General features: G+C 44.9%; 1 protein-coding gene across 1 annotated transcript in view; it reads left to right on the forward strand.

The window, feature by feature from the left end:
- The window catches only part of PIGL (phosphatidylinositol glycan anchor biosynthesis class L), an 86,681-nt gene that overhangs the window by 62,649 nt on the left and 8,342 nt on the right, over positions 1–15,690 (forward strand). The window contains exons 3-6 of the mRNA XM_055306441.1: positions 3,143–3,233; positions 10,923–10,990; positions 13,132–13,163; positions 14,686–14,819. Coding sequence (XP_055162416.1) covers positions 3,143–3,233; positions 10,923–10,990; positions 13,132–13,163; positions 14,686–14,819 — 325 coding nt within the window. The remainder of the gene's footprint in view (positions 1–3,142; positions 3,234–10,922; positions 10,991–13,131; positions 13,164–14,685; positions 14,820–15,690) is intronic.

Consider the following 15,690-nt stretch of genomic DNA (forward strand, 5'->3'; position numbering starts at 1 on the left):
ATTGGACATCTGCTGCAAGCAAGACCTTGCAGACACTTTATGGCTTTGCTCTGTGCCATGCAAAGTACATTTTCAGGCTCTCTTGCCAATTGATGTCTCAATAGGTTTGATCAATAGGCAGCAGAGATAGGAAACTGGTAGGCAGAAGGAGGGAAAACCAGAGTATTCCCCTCCCCCCGCCCTCCACCTTGTTTTCTGTGACCCCAGTTCCTGCCATTCTGTATCCATACCACCATCATCACCATCCCATAGCTCTGCGGTCCCATCCTGCAAAAGCTAATGTCTCCTTGTTGTTGCCAATCTCTGCATTGATTCATTGTTCCATGTTTGGCCTCTCAGCTCTTCCCTTCAATTGGGTAAACAGTTCCCTGTATGAAATTCCTTCTGACACAACTGACAGTTTCCATTTTCCTAGCTGAACCCTGACCATTAAATGGTTAACGTAACATCTAGTCATCAGGGAATTTACAATAGGTGGGAGAATCAAGAGTGAAATATATGGGGGCACCTGAGTGGTTCAGATGGTTAAGCATCTGCTTTTGGCTCAGGTCATGATCCCCAGGTCCTGAGATCAAGTTCCCTGCTCTGTGGGGAGTCTGGTTCTCCTTCTCCCTCTGCCCCTCCCCAACCCTACTCATGCTCTCCTCTTTCTCTCAAATGAATAAAATCTTTTTTTAAAAAAAAATTAAATAAGATGGAAAACACTAGTAAAATAAACTGTAGAGATTCCATACATTTACTAAAGAATATGAAACCTTATAAAAATAGCTGCAAAGTAGTAATTTAAACAGATAGAAAAATGTAGACAATCTAGTGAATTCTTGCTTTACCTGAGTGAATTATCTCATATATCTCCTGGTAGTAGTAGTGCCTACAACTCACTTTGAAACCGTTGACCAATAATGTAGGCAATCAGCAAAGAGCTCTGTAAGAGACTTCCTGAGCAAGAGACTTGGGGGATTTCTGTTTGTTGGGTTTTTTTGTTGTTATTTGAAAGGGTCTAGGCTAATGCTTCAATAGCAGCCACTGCTTTGATGCTTACATATCCCTTTAGAGTTTTCAAGTGTTACCCTATTTGCTCTCTCGTATAAAGAGAAATGAAGTGGATCAAAATGGGAGGTAGATTGGGGAAAATCTTGAATGCCTTCTGAAGAGGAGTTTGGACCTGATCACAAAAGCAGTGCTCCCATATCAGATGCACCAGATTATGGGTTTGGTTTTTTTTTTTTTTTTAAGACTTTACCCATTTGTTTCAGAGAGAGCACAACTTGGGGGGAGGGGAGAGGAAGAGGAAGAAGCAGACTCCCTGCTTAGCGGGGAGCCTGACGTGGGGCTCCATCCCAGGACCCTGGGATCGTGACCTGAGCTGAAGGCAGACACTTAACTGACTGAGCCATCCAGGCGCCCAGAGGGGATATCTATATACCAAAGGCCCCCAAATAATCTGCTTCCCTATCCATGGTCAGAGGGTGGAGTCAGGGACAGAATGGCTTGGAGTTGCCCCTGAGCCCACTCTAAGTGAAGAGCCCTAGAATAGCAGATCCCACTTCTCTGAAGATAAATGAAAGGTGGCAAAGAGCTTTCCCACTCAGGGATTCATCTTTCAGCTCTCAGAAGGGAGAAGTAGTAGACTTAGCAATGATCCTCCTACCCTTTCCCTTAGACTGCTTCTCCATCCATGAGAATATTATCTGTGTAGTCATATTCCCAAGTGATGCCTTGATACATTTATGTGGCCCTCCCAGCCAGGAGCTTGTATGTAGCTGTTTTCACCCCAAAGTATTTTCCCTGATTCTTATATTTCTCCAGTGGTCTCTTCCGCTCTGCTAGTCATGTTCTACACCCCATATTCGGCTCCATTTCCAGAGAACAAGGCTGGACATCTTGCTTCTCCCCATCCATTCCCCCACCAGCTGAGCTGTCTGTCCTGCTCACTGCAAGAGCATTATGAGACCTGCATAGAATGGCTGGCAGGACAATGCTTAGAAAAGCATAAAGCTGCCCTTTCTGGAAGGCACCCTAGAGGGTGGGTAGAAGTGGCCCATGAAGCAATGGGAATAAATGCACTATTTAGTGCTGAGGCTCATGTCATTTTCCTGCTGAAAATCTTTCAGTGATGCTCCTTTAAGCAGAATCTGAAGAGGGTCAGTCAATGGTCTTTGTCCAGAAGGAGGTTTAGAGCAGCTTGTCTGGTGGGGAGCAAAGAGAGCCTGTGTCCTCTCAGTAGCCTTGTGCGTGTTGCCACCGGACCTGAGCCAAAGAGAGAGAGATATGGAAATCTATTTATAATACTATGAATAGGGGTGCCTGGCTGGCTCAGTTCAGAGAGCATGCAACTCTTGATCTCAGGGTCAAGGGTTTGAGCTCCACTCTGGGGGTAGAGATTACATTTTAAAAATTTAATAAATAAATATACAAATAAAAAGACTACCAATGATATCCTCAAACTGAGGTCAAACTGAGGCCTGGCTTTATATTAGGTAATGCCATAGTGATGCACAAAAAAAGAGACATAGGAGAAGATAGGTCTATGGTGTGGCCGAGTGGAAACAGATAAGTTGGAGACCTCTGCTCCTGAGACCAGCCCCACTGTGGTGCAGCCCCATTGGAGGATGTCACCGGCTCCCTAGGGTTAGAACATCTTGGCTCTATAGTCAGGAAGCCTGGATTTGAATCCAGTGCCAACAACCTTGCAAGCAGGCTACCTAACTTCATCTGCAAAGACTCCTTCACCAGATGTTCATGAGGTTAAATGAAGTAACATAGCTTTGTGCTTTTTATTCAAGCACACAAAAATTTATTCAATCTTACAAGAATTTATTATTCTTGTAAAGATACATTTCATTCTGCAGTATGTCCACATTTGTTCCTACCCTCACGTCTCCCCAGCTTCAGATCAAAGCCTTGTCTCTTCGGTGTCTGTTTCCTCCCCTCAGCAGCCAGCACAAAGCACCAAGAGTGTGTTGCGTGGAGTTGTGTGCTGATTTCTAGTTGTGTCACATTTCTAAGTCTTACCACTTTTCCCTGAAATCTGAATCCTTAAGGGTGGATCCTATCACAGGATTGGCACACACATACCAGACCTTAGGGAGAAGTCCACACCTGATTAGAAAAGTGTTCCAGTTGTGTTTCTTCCTTCCAGGGACTTCCCAGATGACCCAAGTGTGCAGTGGGACACTGAGCGTGTGGCTAGCATCCTCCTCCAGCACATAGAAATGAACAGCATCAACCTGGTAAGGCGACACCCTCTCTAAATGCAAAGCTGGGGATCCTGGTCACACCTTTACATGGCTGCCCTCCCCTAGAGCTCTCTTTTAAACTTATAGAGGGGGGTGCCTGGCCAGCTCAGTTGGTTAAGTGTCTACCTTCACCTCAGGTCATGATCCCAGGGTCATAGGATTGAGCCATGCCTTGGGCTCTCTGCTCAGTGGAGAGTCTGCTTCTCTCTCTCCCTCTGTTCTCTCTCTTGCTCACTCTCAAATAAATAAAATCTTTAAATAAATAAATAAACAAATCTCCAGAGGAACAAACACACCTTTTGTGAGACTGTGTAACCAAACTGTCAGGCTCAGGTGGAGGCAGAGGTTTTTTACAAATTGTGTCATCCTCCTTAACCATCTCTACCCCCAACCTCTGTCCTCCCATCTAAAAACTCAGGGCCCCAGGAGCCCATGGTATGACTCCTCTTTGTATAGAACTTCACCTTTTCCCAAGCATTTTCACGTTTAGGGGACCATTTTAACTGGAAGAGGCAAATGTTACTATAATTCTCATTTGACATTGAGGAAACTTGGGGTTCCAGAGGCTGAGAAGCTTGCCCAAGGTCAGCAAGTAGTGAAGCTGGGATTTTAAGCCTCAATTTCTCACTCCAGAAAACACAAGGATAAATTCACGTGTCCTACAGGGGCGCCTGGGTGGCTCAGGCGGTTGAGCATCCAGCTCTTGGTTTCCACTCAGGGGTCAGGGATTGAGCCCCAGGTCAGGCTCTGCACTGAGCATGGAGTCTGCTTGAGATTCTCTCTCTCTTTCTCCCTCTGTCCTTCCCCCCAACTCGTGCATCCCATGCTCTTTCTCTTTCTCAAATAAATGGATAAATCTTTTTAAAAAATTCACATGCACTTTTGCATGTGAGAACATTTTGGTCATAGGGCAATAGTGGAGAATCATATTTACTTGCAGAGCTATACAAAGGTAGGAGCCCACATCTCATCTCTGGACTGAGCCTTGCCAGTGGTCGATGTGAAGGCCGCTGAGAAGGCTTACTGCCCACCTCTAAAATGACAATAATAATCCTTTATGGGTTAATGCCTAAAGTTCTACCACTTAAAGCCCTAATCTTTTGGTGTAAGTTTTGATGAGTCCCGGTAACACGAAAGCATGTTAGGCTTTTTTTTTTTAAATTTGTATTTATTTATGATAGTCACAGAGAGAGAGGCAGAGACACAGGCAGAGGGAGAAGCAGACTCCATGCAGGGAGCCTGATGTGGGATTCGATCCCAGGTCTCCAGGATCGCACCCTGGGCCAAAGGCAGGCGCTAAACCGCTGCGCCACCCAGGGATCCCTACATGTTAGGCTTTTATCGGTGCCAAATTCACTGAGTGAACTGATTTATTAAATCTTCCTTTTTTTTAAGATTTTTTTAATTCATGAGAATACACAGAGGAGAGAGAGAGAGAGAGGCAGAGACACAGGCAGAGGGAGAAGCAGGCTCCACACAGGGAGCCCGACGTGGGACTCCATCCTGGGTCTCCAAGATCACGCCCTGGGCTGAAGGTGGCGCTAAACTGCTGAGCCACCCGGGCTGCCCAAATCTTCCCTTTTTTTTAAAAAGATTTTATTTATTTATTCATGAGAGAGAGAGAGAGAGAGAGAGAGAGAGACAGAGACACAAGCAGAGGGAGAGGCAGGCTCCATGCAAGGAGCCCGATGTGGGACTCAATCCTAGGTCTCCAGGATCACGCCCTGGGCGGAAGGCAGGCGCTAAACCGCTGAGGAGCCACCCAGGGATCCTTTTTTTTTTTTTTTTTTAGTAGTCTCTACACCCAATGTGAGGCTTCATCTTACAATCCGGAGATCAAGAGTCCCATGCTCTACCCACTGAGCCAGCCAGCCAGCCCTATTAGACCTTTCTTAAGAGCAAATTTTCAAAAAAATAAAAAAATAAAAAAAATAAAAATAAAAAGAGCAAATTTTCCTTTCATAGTGGTCAAACTGTTCTTGGTTTTGTTTTTTTCCTTTTTGGCATATTTCATGTAGCTTTTCTTTCTTCTTTCTTTTTTTCTTCTTTGGTATTAACATATTTTTGTTTATTTATGTTCCTTGAACACCATCTTGTTTTCTCATGACAGAAACACAACTGAAACTTAGTCCCCACAGGCCAAAAGGGGCACCTAAGTGGCTCACTGGGATTCCCATAAAGGCACAGATGAAGATGGCCCCCCGGTCATGGTAGGGCTATTCTCTATCTTGCTCTGTGCTCTGGCTTCATTCTTTCTCCTGGCTGGAAAAATGGCCACCAACAGCTTGCAGCCTCACGCCTCCCAGCTTTACTTTCCAAGAGGATCTGAGTCTGAAAGCCAGAGGGAAGGGTCCATGGGCTTAGGAGTCAAAGGCCCAGCCCTGCTGACTGGTCTGACCTCATTCTATTGCCCAGCCCAGCCCAGCCCATGCAAGCCAGACTCATCAGGACTCCACAGCCCAGATGGGGAGATAAAGCTGGTGTTGGAGGCCAGCCTGAAATACCACAATGAGGTCCTTGAAGTGTGCTGCCAAGCCCCTTGATACCCTGTTTTACTAAAGGAGTGGCTTCCCCAGGACTGGTCCTCAAATACTCTCTTCCCCTATTTCAGTGCATACAGCAGTTGATTTTCCCAGGAACTTGTGAGATAAACTCCTGTCTTTATGAACTCGGCTCTCTTTGATCTGGCCCTTACATACTGCACACTGGTGAACAGAATTGGTCCTTGTTAAGGGGCCAGGCTTCTTTCTTTCTTTTCTTTTTTTTTTTTTTAAGATTTTATTTATTTATTTGAGAGTACACAAGTAAGCATGAGCTGGGGGGAAGGGCAGAGGGAGAGGGAGAAGCAGACTCCCCGTTGAGCAGGGAACCCCACACGGGGCTTGATCTCAGGATGTTGAGATCATAACCTAAGCAGAAGACAGATGCTTAACCAACTGAGCCACCCAGGCACCCCAAGGGGCCAGGTTTCTATCTTAAACCATGTTGCAGCTGGCCACAGCTCTGAGCATCCAGGGAGGGGTCTCAGGGCACAGACAGCTCTGCATGCTGTTCTTGCTCTCAGAAGAGTCTCCCAAGGAAAAAAAAAAAAAAAAAAGGAGTCTCCCAAGTTTGTGTCCCTGTAAAGTGATTTGTGGGCCAGACTCATCTCAAGACCTCCTTCTCCAAAAAGCCTTCCCTGACTTCTTCAGCCCTCTTTGGGATTCCTACAGTATTTGGTATATATCCTGCAAGTTGCTGTTTATTCTTTGAAGTACAGACCATGTCTTACAAACTAGACTAGAAGGTCCATGAAGGCAAGGACTGCCATGACATCTTTTATATCCCCAAGAACGAGAACAGGCCCCAGACCAGTCTCATTCCCAAACTGCCCAAACTGTTAACTGCCACCTGGCTGCCTAGAGCTCTTTCCTGTTGTCTGAGGTGCTCATATTCATTCCAGCGAGTGAGAGGCCTTTATTGTCAGGACAATCCAATTGATTTAATTTCTGTAAATAAGGAAATCATTTACTTACTTTTAGAAGATTTTATTTATTTGAGAGAGAGCATGAATCAGGAGAGGGGAGAAGGAGAGGGAGAAGCTGATCTCCTACTGAGCCAGGAGCCGGACACAGGACTTGATCCCACGACCATGGGATCATGACCCCAGCCAAAGGCAGACACTCAACTGAATGAGCCACCCGGGTGCCCCAAGGAAATCATTGTAAAGCAGCTCTTTAACACACCTTGCTGTTAATAAGGAAACTCTCAAGCTATCACAATGCAGTCAGGAATAATTTTCCTGGCCTGCACTTAGTGCAATGGTAGGAATATAAAGCCATGCTAACATCATTGCCAGTGTGGACATAAATGGCCATAATTACGCTAAGTATGGGTTCCCCCCAGCCTCCACAATACAGTGAAATGTACTTTCTCACAGTCCCACAGGCCCTGCCAGGCCAGGGACGAGGGCTTAATAGTGGACAGGTGAGAAGTCACTTGATAGCAGAATCAGAGGGCCCAAGTGCCCCCTCCAAACTGGAAGTATTGGCTGAACAATTAAAGATTTTATTTATTTATTTTTGTGAAAGAAAGACAGAGAAAGAATGAGCAAGAGTGGTGGGGAGGGGCAGAATGACAAGCAGACTCCCAACTGAGCAGGGAGCCCAAAGAGGGACTCAGTCCCAGGACCCCAGCATCATGACCTGAGTCAAAGGCAGACACTTAACTGACTGAGCCACCCAAGTGCCCCTTGGCTCCACAATTAGAGAAGACAAAGCACCAACAGGGAAGCAGAAGTGAGGACCAAGAGCTAAGGCATGGGAAGATAGATTCTCACCTGGGCCATGCTGGGATAATACCAAAACCTCTCCTTTATCCAAGCCAAAAGCTGGCTCTGCAGTCGTTAGCGCACTGTGATGGAAGGAAACGGTGCTAGCTGGTCCCAGCCTGCCATTTGCTTGCTGAGCTCTCTGTCCTGCTCACTGCAGGAGCACTGGGAGAACGATGTGGAACAGCTGCCAGGACAGGGCTTTGAAAAGTATAATGCTGCCCCCTACAGAAAGCAGCCAACCCCTACCCCGACCTTTTTCATTCAACAAATATTTATTGAGCACTTGCTACGTGATAAGTTACTGCTTGCTGTGAACTAGCCATATAGCCGTGAACCAAACACAGGTAGTCCCTGCTCCATTAGGGCGCTGTGACATTTGGGCTCCCGTCACTGTGTGCTGTGGAGGACTGTCCTGTACATTGTACAATACATAGCAAGCATAATCCCTGGCCTCTCCCCACTGACAGCCCGCCTCTCTACCCAGTGGCAACACCCCTCAGTCATCACAGCAAATATATCTACAGACCAAAAAATATATATATATATGTGTATATATATGTGTATATATACACATATATATATATATTTATATCTACAGACATTGCCAGATGGCCATGGGGCAAAATTGCTCCCCGTTGAGAACCACCATCTTAGAGAAACCAGAGCAACCAGAGTAGCCCCATCATTAGTCCTGTTCATTGGGGTCTGGGTAAAATTTCATTTTTTTTTCTAAAGATTTTATTTATTTGAGAGAGAGAGACAGAACAAGGAGTGGGGAGGGGCTGAGGAAGAGGGAGAAGCAGAGTCCCTACTGAGCAGGAAGCAATTGAGCCAATCTCCACCGGCCCCAAACCCCTCCTAAGCTAGGGAATGCTCTCTAGCACCCCCAGGGTGATCACTGGCCACATTGTCATGCTCTACTGATGGCAGTGCACTTGGAGTTGAGATGCTCCAGCCTTTCCTGTTGTATCTACACATTCGTAAGCACTTCCACATGGTGCTCTTTTGTCTTCACCTCAACCCCGTGAGGAAAGCAGAGCAAGTGTTAGTTTTCTGATCTCGCAAGCGAAATGACCGACGCATTAAACCTCGAAATAACTTCAGTAGTCAAGTTCTGTGATTGCCCAATGGCTGGGGTTAAGTAAGGTCCAAGATAAGGGTAAAGTCCTGTCAACCCTGTGTTGAATGGAACAGTGGGATCAGAACAAGGTCCTTGAGTTACACAGTTTTATGTTTTGTTTTGTTTTTAAAGTAGGCTCCATGTCCAGACTTGAATTCATGACCCTGAGATTAAGAGTTCATGCTCTATGGACTGAGCCAACCAGGTGCCCCATGGTTTATATTTTTTAAGAGGCTGTAGTTTTTAGAGTTTTAGATTCACAGCAAAGTTAAGCAGAAAGTACACACAAACCCCTCGCCCACCACAATTTTTTACAGTTAATGAAGCAACACTGACACATTGTCACCCCAAGTCCATACATGAGGGTCCACTTTTGGTGCTGTACATTCTATGGGCTTTGACAAATGTATAATGACATGTGTTCATGGTTTACTTTTTATAAGTCTTTAACTCTTTTTTCTTTAAATTAATATTCCATTAGGGAGAACTTCTAGCCTGCAACTGTAGAGAGACTTAGTTTAATGAACTTCCATGTTCCTATCACTCGGCTCCTATAATTATTAACTCATAGTCAATATTAGTTTCATTTAAACGCCTGTTCATCTCCCCCCATCCTGTATTATTTTGAAGTAAATCCTTGGCATTGAGTCCTTATTAACATAACTATAATGCTATTTTCATGCCTAGAAATTCACAATTCCTTAATATCGGTGTTTACATTTCCAATAGTCTCATCTCATAAATATGTTTTTTATTTTGTGCTTATTTTTACGGCTTGCTTTTTTTTTAAGATTTTATTTATTTGAGAGGGAGAGTGAGCGCACAAGCAGGGGGAGAGGCAGAGGGAGAGGGAGAAGCAGACTCCCTGCTGAGCAGGGAGCCTGATGTGGGGCTTGATCCCAGGACTCTGGGATCATGACCTGAGTTTACGGCTTGTTTGAATCAGGATTGTTGACAGGGCTTTAAATTTTCTTTTATTTATTTTTTTTAAAATTTTTTTTATTTATTTATGATAGTCAGAGAGAGAGAGAGGCAGAGACACAGGCAGAGGGAGAAGCAGGCTCCATGCACCGGGAGCCCGATGTGGGATTCGATTCCGGGTCTCTCTCCAGGATTGCGCCCTGGGCCAAAGGCAGGCGCCAAACCACTGCGCCACCCAGGGATCCCTAAATTTTCTTTTAAACTACAGCCTCCTGGGATCCCTGGATGGCGCAGCGGTTTGGCGCCTGCCTTTGGCCCAGGGCGCGATCCTGGAGACCCGGGATCGAATCCCACGTCGGGCTCCCGGTGCATGGAGCCTGCTTCTGCCTGTGTCTCTGCCTCTCTCTTTCTCTGTGTGACTATCATAAATAAATTAAAAAAAATAAAATAAACTACAGCCTCCTACCCCCTACCTGTGCTCAATAAAGGCTAGTTCCTCTTACTGTTACAGAGAGTTCTCTCTATGTGAAGTCAACGTTTTATGATTTAAAATAGACCAATAGGGAAGCCCTTCTCATCCTATACCAATCCTGGTCCTGGTCCCTTTGGTCCATCCTGCATGGCCACCCTCTTTCCTTGGGGACAGTTTGCCTCTTTCTACTACCCCTAACCAACCACTCCTGTTCCTTTTTCTGAGTCCCTGTTCTCTTTTCTATATTTCTTTTATTATTTGAGATAGCACAATTATTATCCAAACTTATTTGGTTTTTTTTTTTTATTCCATCTGTGCAGAAATGAAATGTTGGAACCTAGACTAAGCTTATCATTAGTAAGTAGATGATACAGAGGCAGTCCAGGAGTAAATAGACTTCTGTGATTTTAACCCCAGGGCATGGTGGATAATGTCCCTCAAAGCCTCCCGTCTTTCCTTGTCCATGGCACAAGGAAAAGAAGCCAAATAAATCAAGCAGCATCTACAAGAACAAAATTCACACAGCAGCCAGCCAGAAAAACTAAATGTGCTAATAAATGGCCAAACAGATAAGAAACAAAAATATTCTGAACCCAGGTCCCTATCATGGGTGAATTCCACTCTGCTCCACTGGCCTGGAACAAGAGTAAACAGTAAAATCCATGCAAACAGTCTCCACACAACTGGCCAGTGCAATGGTTACACACCACTGATCTGCTCCAAAGTGAGTTCAGATGTATGCAGAATTGGAAACCTTTCAGGGTTCTGCGCGCTCCTTTTCTTGCCAAGGGGATGGGGATGGCTACCTTGCAACTGAGGCAGAGAAAGCATGAGTGATCACCCTGTGTTTCTCTACAGGTGGTGACTTTCGATGAAGGGGGAGTAAGTGGTCACAGCAATCACATTGCTCTGTATGCAGCCATGAGGTATGACTCTGTGTGAGGCGGAAGAGGGTCTGTTCATTTGTTCAGGGTGGATGGTTTCTTTTTTCTTTTTTTTTTAAGATTATATTTATTTATTCATGAGAAACACAGAGACAGGCAGAGGAATAAACAGGCTCCCTGGGGTGAGCCTGATGCCGGACACCTGATGTGGGACCCCAGGATCAGACCTGGGGGCAGACGCTCAACCACTGAACCACGCAGGTGCCCCAGGGCAGATGGTTGAAAAGCACTTCCCCACCCACCATCTGAGCTCCCCTGGACCTGACCACTGAGTTACAGAGAGCCAGTGTTGGCCACATTGCTCACTACATCTCAACACCCTCTGTGTGAGAAATTCTTTGTAAGTTGTCTTATTATTATATATATATATATATATATATATATATATATATAGTCTCCTCAACACCTGAGGGTTTTTTTCCCCATGGAGTAACATTTTATTTCTTTTTGGTTTGGCCAGAGAGCTTTAGGGCCAAATTCACAATCCCTTGTAGCACATGTGGGAAATCTGAACGACTGACTTTTGTAAATCAGTGTGCCTCTTGGCTTCATCTTCTTTTTCCTCCTATTATTCTAATTTATTTTGTTACTTTCCATTGTACATTTTGTACACTGTATCAAGTCTTTCTTTAGAGAAGGAAGATACACATATGTAATAGGAAAAGTTTTGTTCTTCATAGCCACCCTATTTTACCGATAGACATCTGTATTTTACTAGTAAAAGAAATGCATTTCAAAGATATTGAGGGGCTTACTATATGCAAATATATACTGTGTTTCCTGCCCTCTAGAGAAGTACTTCTCCTGGGCATTATGAGTGGTGGAGCAGTGGGCCTGGCCTAGCCACTGGGGAAGGGAAAGGAGAATTTGAAGTGAAGTACTTACTTTATAACCTTCTAAACATGCCCAACATTCTCAGACCAGAGCAGTGAAATATGTAAAGTTGGAAATGATCTCACCTACCATTAAGTCCAGTCACCTGATTTAACTGAGGAAGTGAAGTGGTTTTCCAAGTACTGCCAGGCTGAATAATGGCAGAAGTAGAACTGGAATCCATTTCATATGTGTACATTGTATGTGTGTTGGTGGTGGGGTGGGGCCACTTATCTCATCTTTCTCCATCCCTTCGCTTTTAAACAGAAACAGGCAAGCAATTTTGAGTTCATTGCTGTTGGACTGGCCTCACCTTCCTTTAAGGCAGGGAGTGCAGAATGGCCTTCACTATCAGAAGGTGGGAGCAGGGGAGGTTGAAAAGGAGAAAGAACTATTAGGGGAGAAATATCAGTTAATATTTTTAATTAGTCTCCTGTTACACTAATATTACAATTTCAAAAAAGAAAACCTTTGAAGAGTTCATCACAGTTACCTTCATCTCTAATAGGTAAAGCTTGGGCCAGGGTACTTCATAACCATTGGTCAGCCTCCAGATTGGCTGACCTTGGAGAAGATGTTCACCCTGGTCTCTTCAGCTATGGCCAGAGGTATGGAATCCCAGAAACCTATAGAGGGATCATAGAATGTGGCAGGCCTTACTATTGTTGGGGAGGAAGAAATTTTCCTCTGTCCAAGATTCTTCTAGCTAGACTAAGAATTACATTTCCATGATTAACTGGAGAAAATCAAATTTAATTTTGTCCTATGGGGAATCCACACAAACAGGAAACTCCAAAGACTGTCAGGCAACAGGAGGCCTGTAGGTCATCCTGAGCTCCAGAGCAGGGTAGGAGTCTGAGGGTACAAAGGAGAGGAAGACCATTCGCAGGAAGTTGAGATGCTTGGAAAACAGAGGTGGCCCTGTTTTGCAGATAAGTTTTTTAGGTAAAAAGATATCTCTGTGACTAGTTCTCTTCCTGGTACAGACCCTCTTTCTAATGTAAATTTAGGTGGTGGTTGGGGGGGTGGGGGATGTTAAGCAACTCTGAATTTGCTGGGGTTTTTTTGTTTGTTTTGTTTTGTTTTGTTTTAATTTGCTGGGTTTTGATGGCTGTTAACTCAAGGTAATCTATCTGCCATTGTGACCCATGTTGGGGAGGCCTGCCCTTGACCCCTATACTCCAAAGGCTCTTTCTGTTAACTGCAAAAGAATTCTTGCTCCCTCTCAATCCTGTCCTTTCCTCTTCCAGGACCCTGCACTCAGAAGGGAGGTTACCTAAAGGTAAGTTGTCCCTTTTGTAAAAGTCTGCTAGTTACTATCTAAGAAACATATTGGGTGAAATTTATAAATATATAGAGAACTGCCCTAGGATGAGCAAAGGTGGGGCTCGGGAGGCTGGGCCATACTCTTCCTTACCCAGCACACTGTGTCTGTCAGTGTGGGTCCTCAGGCCTTAAATCCAGGTTGTATCCATTGTGAAGTGCCCTGCCAGCCAGGCAGTCTCTGGTGTGAGGGGAGGCCAGATGTGTTAGAAAAACAGAACCAATAGGAGATACATATATAAAAGATACTTATTACAAGGACTTGGCTCATGCAAGTACAGAGGCTGAGAAGTCCCACAGTCTGCGGTCTGTAAGCTGCGAACCCAGGAAAGCTGGTGGCATAAGTCAGCCTGGGTCCAAAGGCCTGAGAAGCAGGAGAGCCAGTGGTGTAAGTCCAAGGGCAGGAGATGACCAGTATTTCAGCTCAACAGGCAGAAAAGAACAAATTCTCTTTTCTTCCACCTATTCTCCTATTCAGGCCCTCAGTGAATTGGATCATGCCCACCTACACTGGGGAAGGCAATCTGTTTTCTTGAGTCCACTGATTTAAATGCTAGTCTCATCCAAAAACACCCTTGTAAGCATATCCAGAAATAATGTTCAGCCAAATATCTGGGTACCCTGTGACCCAGTCAAGTTGACACATGAAATTAACCATGACACCAGGCCCTACCCACTCATCTGTCTAGCTCTCTCCCCAGGTAGGTCTTTTTCACTTCCAGTGTTCCTTTAGCCTGTCCATCTAAACTCACATCCCAGCCCCCAGTTACTTAGCTAGGCTGTAAATGGCTGATGGGTGCTTAATGAGTTAATCTGCTTGAGTTAGAAGGTGTTTGACCCTACGTGGCCATTTACTATGTGACACTGATGCTTAACTGGGCCAGTTTCTGGTCTGTCAACGGGAATAATATACATCCCTCAGGAGTGATATGAAGATGAAGCAAATGAAAACACAGTGGAGTGTGCTCTTTGTCAGTAGGCTGAGCTTACCAGGTTGTGAAGTCTTTGAAACATGACTGTAGTTCATTTGATTTTTATTTCAAACCTCTGAGACAGGCTGCTACTCTGTCAACACCATTTTACAGATGAGAAAACTGAGTGTCAAAGAGCTGACTGGGACTTTCCCAAGTCCGTGAGGTCTAGATCTCTTACCTCCTAATCCAGAAATTCTGGTCTTCATCACCTTTCCCTTGGCTTTGAGTTAGCCCATTTCCAACCTCTAGAACCAACCTTATCTTACTGGGGCATGTTGTGAGTAGAGGGCAGCCTGCCAGGTATTCTGTGGCCCTTCACTCTTCCTATCTGTGAGAATGATGGGCAAAGAGTAGTGTTGGTGCTACAGAGTCATCTGGCAACTCCATGGCCACAGTCCTGCCCTGCCCTGAGCCCCAAGGCAGCAGTAGGGTGCTCCAGGAAAATCTGCCTGGAAGCAATAAGACCCTTCACTTCTCTCCTCTCATCCCCCCCTCCCCCCCAACCAGGGTGCTCCGTGCTCACGCTTCAGTCAGTGAATGTGTTACGCAAGTATATCTCCCTTCTGGACCTGCCCTTTACTCTGCTTCGTAGGCAGGATGTCCTCTTTGTGCTCACCAGCAAAGAAGTGGCACAGGCCAAGGTAAGGATTGTGAATTCCTGGACACCTTTCCTCTAGATCTGTGTCCCAGACCCTGTGGTCCCTCACAACCCCTAATGGAAGACCTTCCATAGCAGTTCAGCATTTGAGTGTTAGGACTATCCAGCTAGACCTTGGCGGTCATAGATTATCAAGGACTTTCACCGTTTTTTTTCTGGTCATAAAAATAACACATGCTTTTTTTTAAGGTTTTATTTATTTATTCATGAGAGACACAGAGAGAGAGAGACAGAGGCATAAGGCAGAGGGAGAAGCAGGCTCCTTGCAGGGAGCCCATTGTGGGACTCCATCCCAACCTTGGATCACGCCCTGAGCCGAAGGCAGACACTCAACCGCTGAGTCACTCAGGTGTCCCATATACATGCTTTTTTTTTTCATGCTTTTTTTTTTAAGTAAAAAAATATGCTCATTGTAGAACATATCAAAGGATTTTATATAAAAGCATCAAGAAGAAAATAAAGATAATTAATAAAAATTACCCAGAATGCCATCACTCAGAGATAATCCATGTGAACACATACCTTCTCTATAAAGAATATTATGTATTTTAATGGGCTCACACAGTGCCTACTATTTAAAACCTGTTCTAACAACATTATGACCATTTTCTTCTATGTCATTATGCATTAGGATTGTAATGGGTGCCTGCATTCTACTGTATGAATGTTTGCCACACAGCTTGAGTCTAAGAGGAACTCAGACCTGCCAGGAACCTCTGTAAAGAGCCAATACGATAGAACACTAGAGGCCTATTTGCCTATTGAGGAAATGTCAGGCCCAATGAAGCTCTCATAGTGAAATCTCTTAGCTGTCGGTGGGGCGGGTGATTCTGAAAACCATGGAGTAGGGAGCA

The sequence above is a fragment of the Nyctereutes procyonoides genome, unplaced genomic scaffold (genome assembly GCF_905146905.1).
Source record: "Nyctereutes procyonoides isolate TBG_1078 unplaced genomic scaffold, NYPRO_anot_genome, whole genome shotgun sequence".
Classification (NCBI taxonomy): Eukaryota; Metazoa; Chordata; class Mammalia; order Carnivora; family Canidae; genus Nyctereutes; species Nyctereutes procyonoides.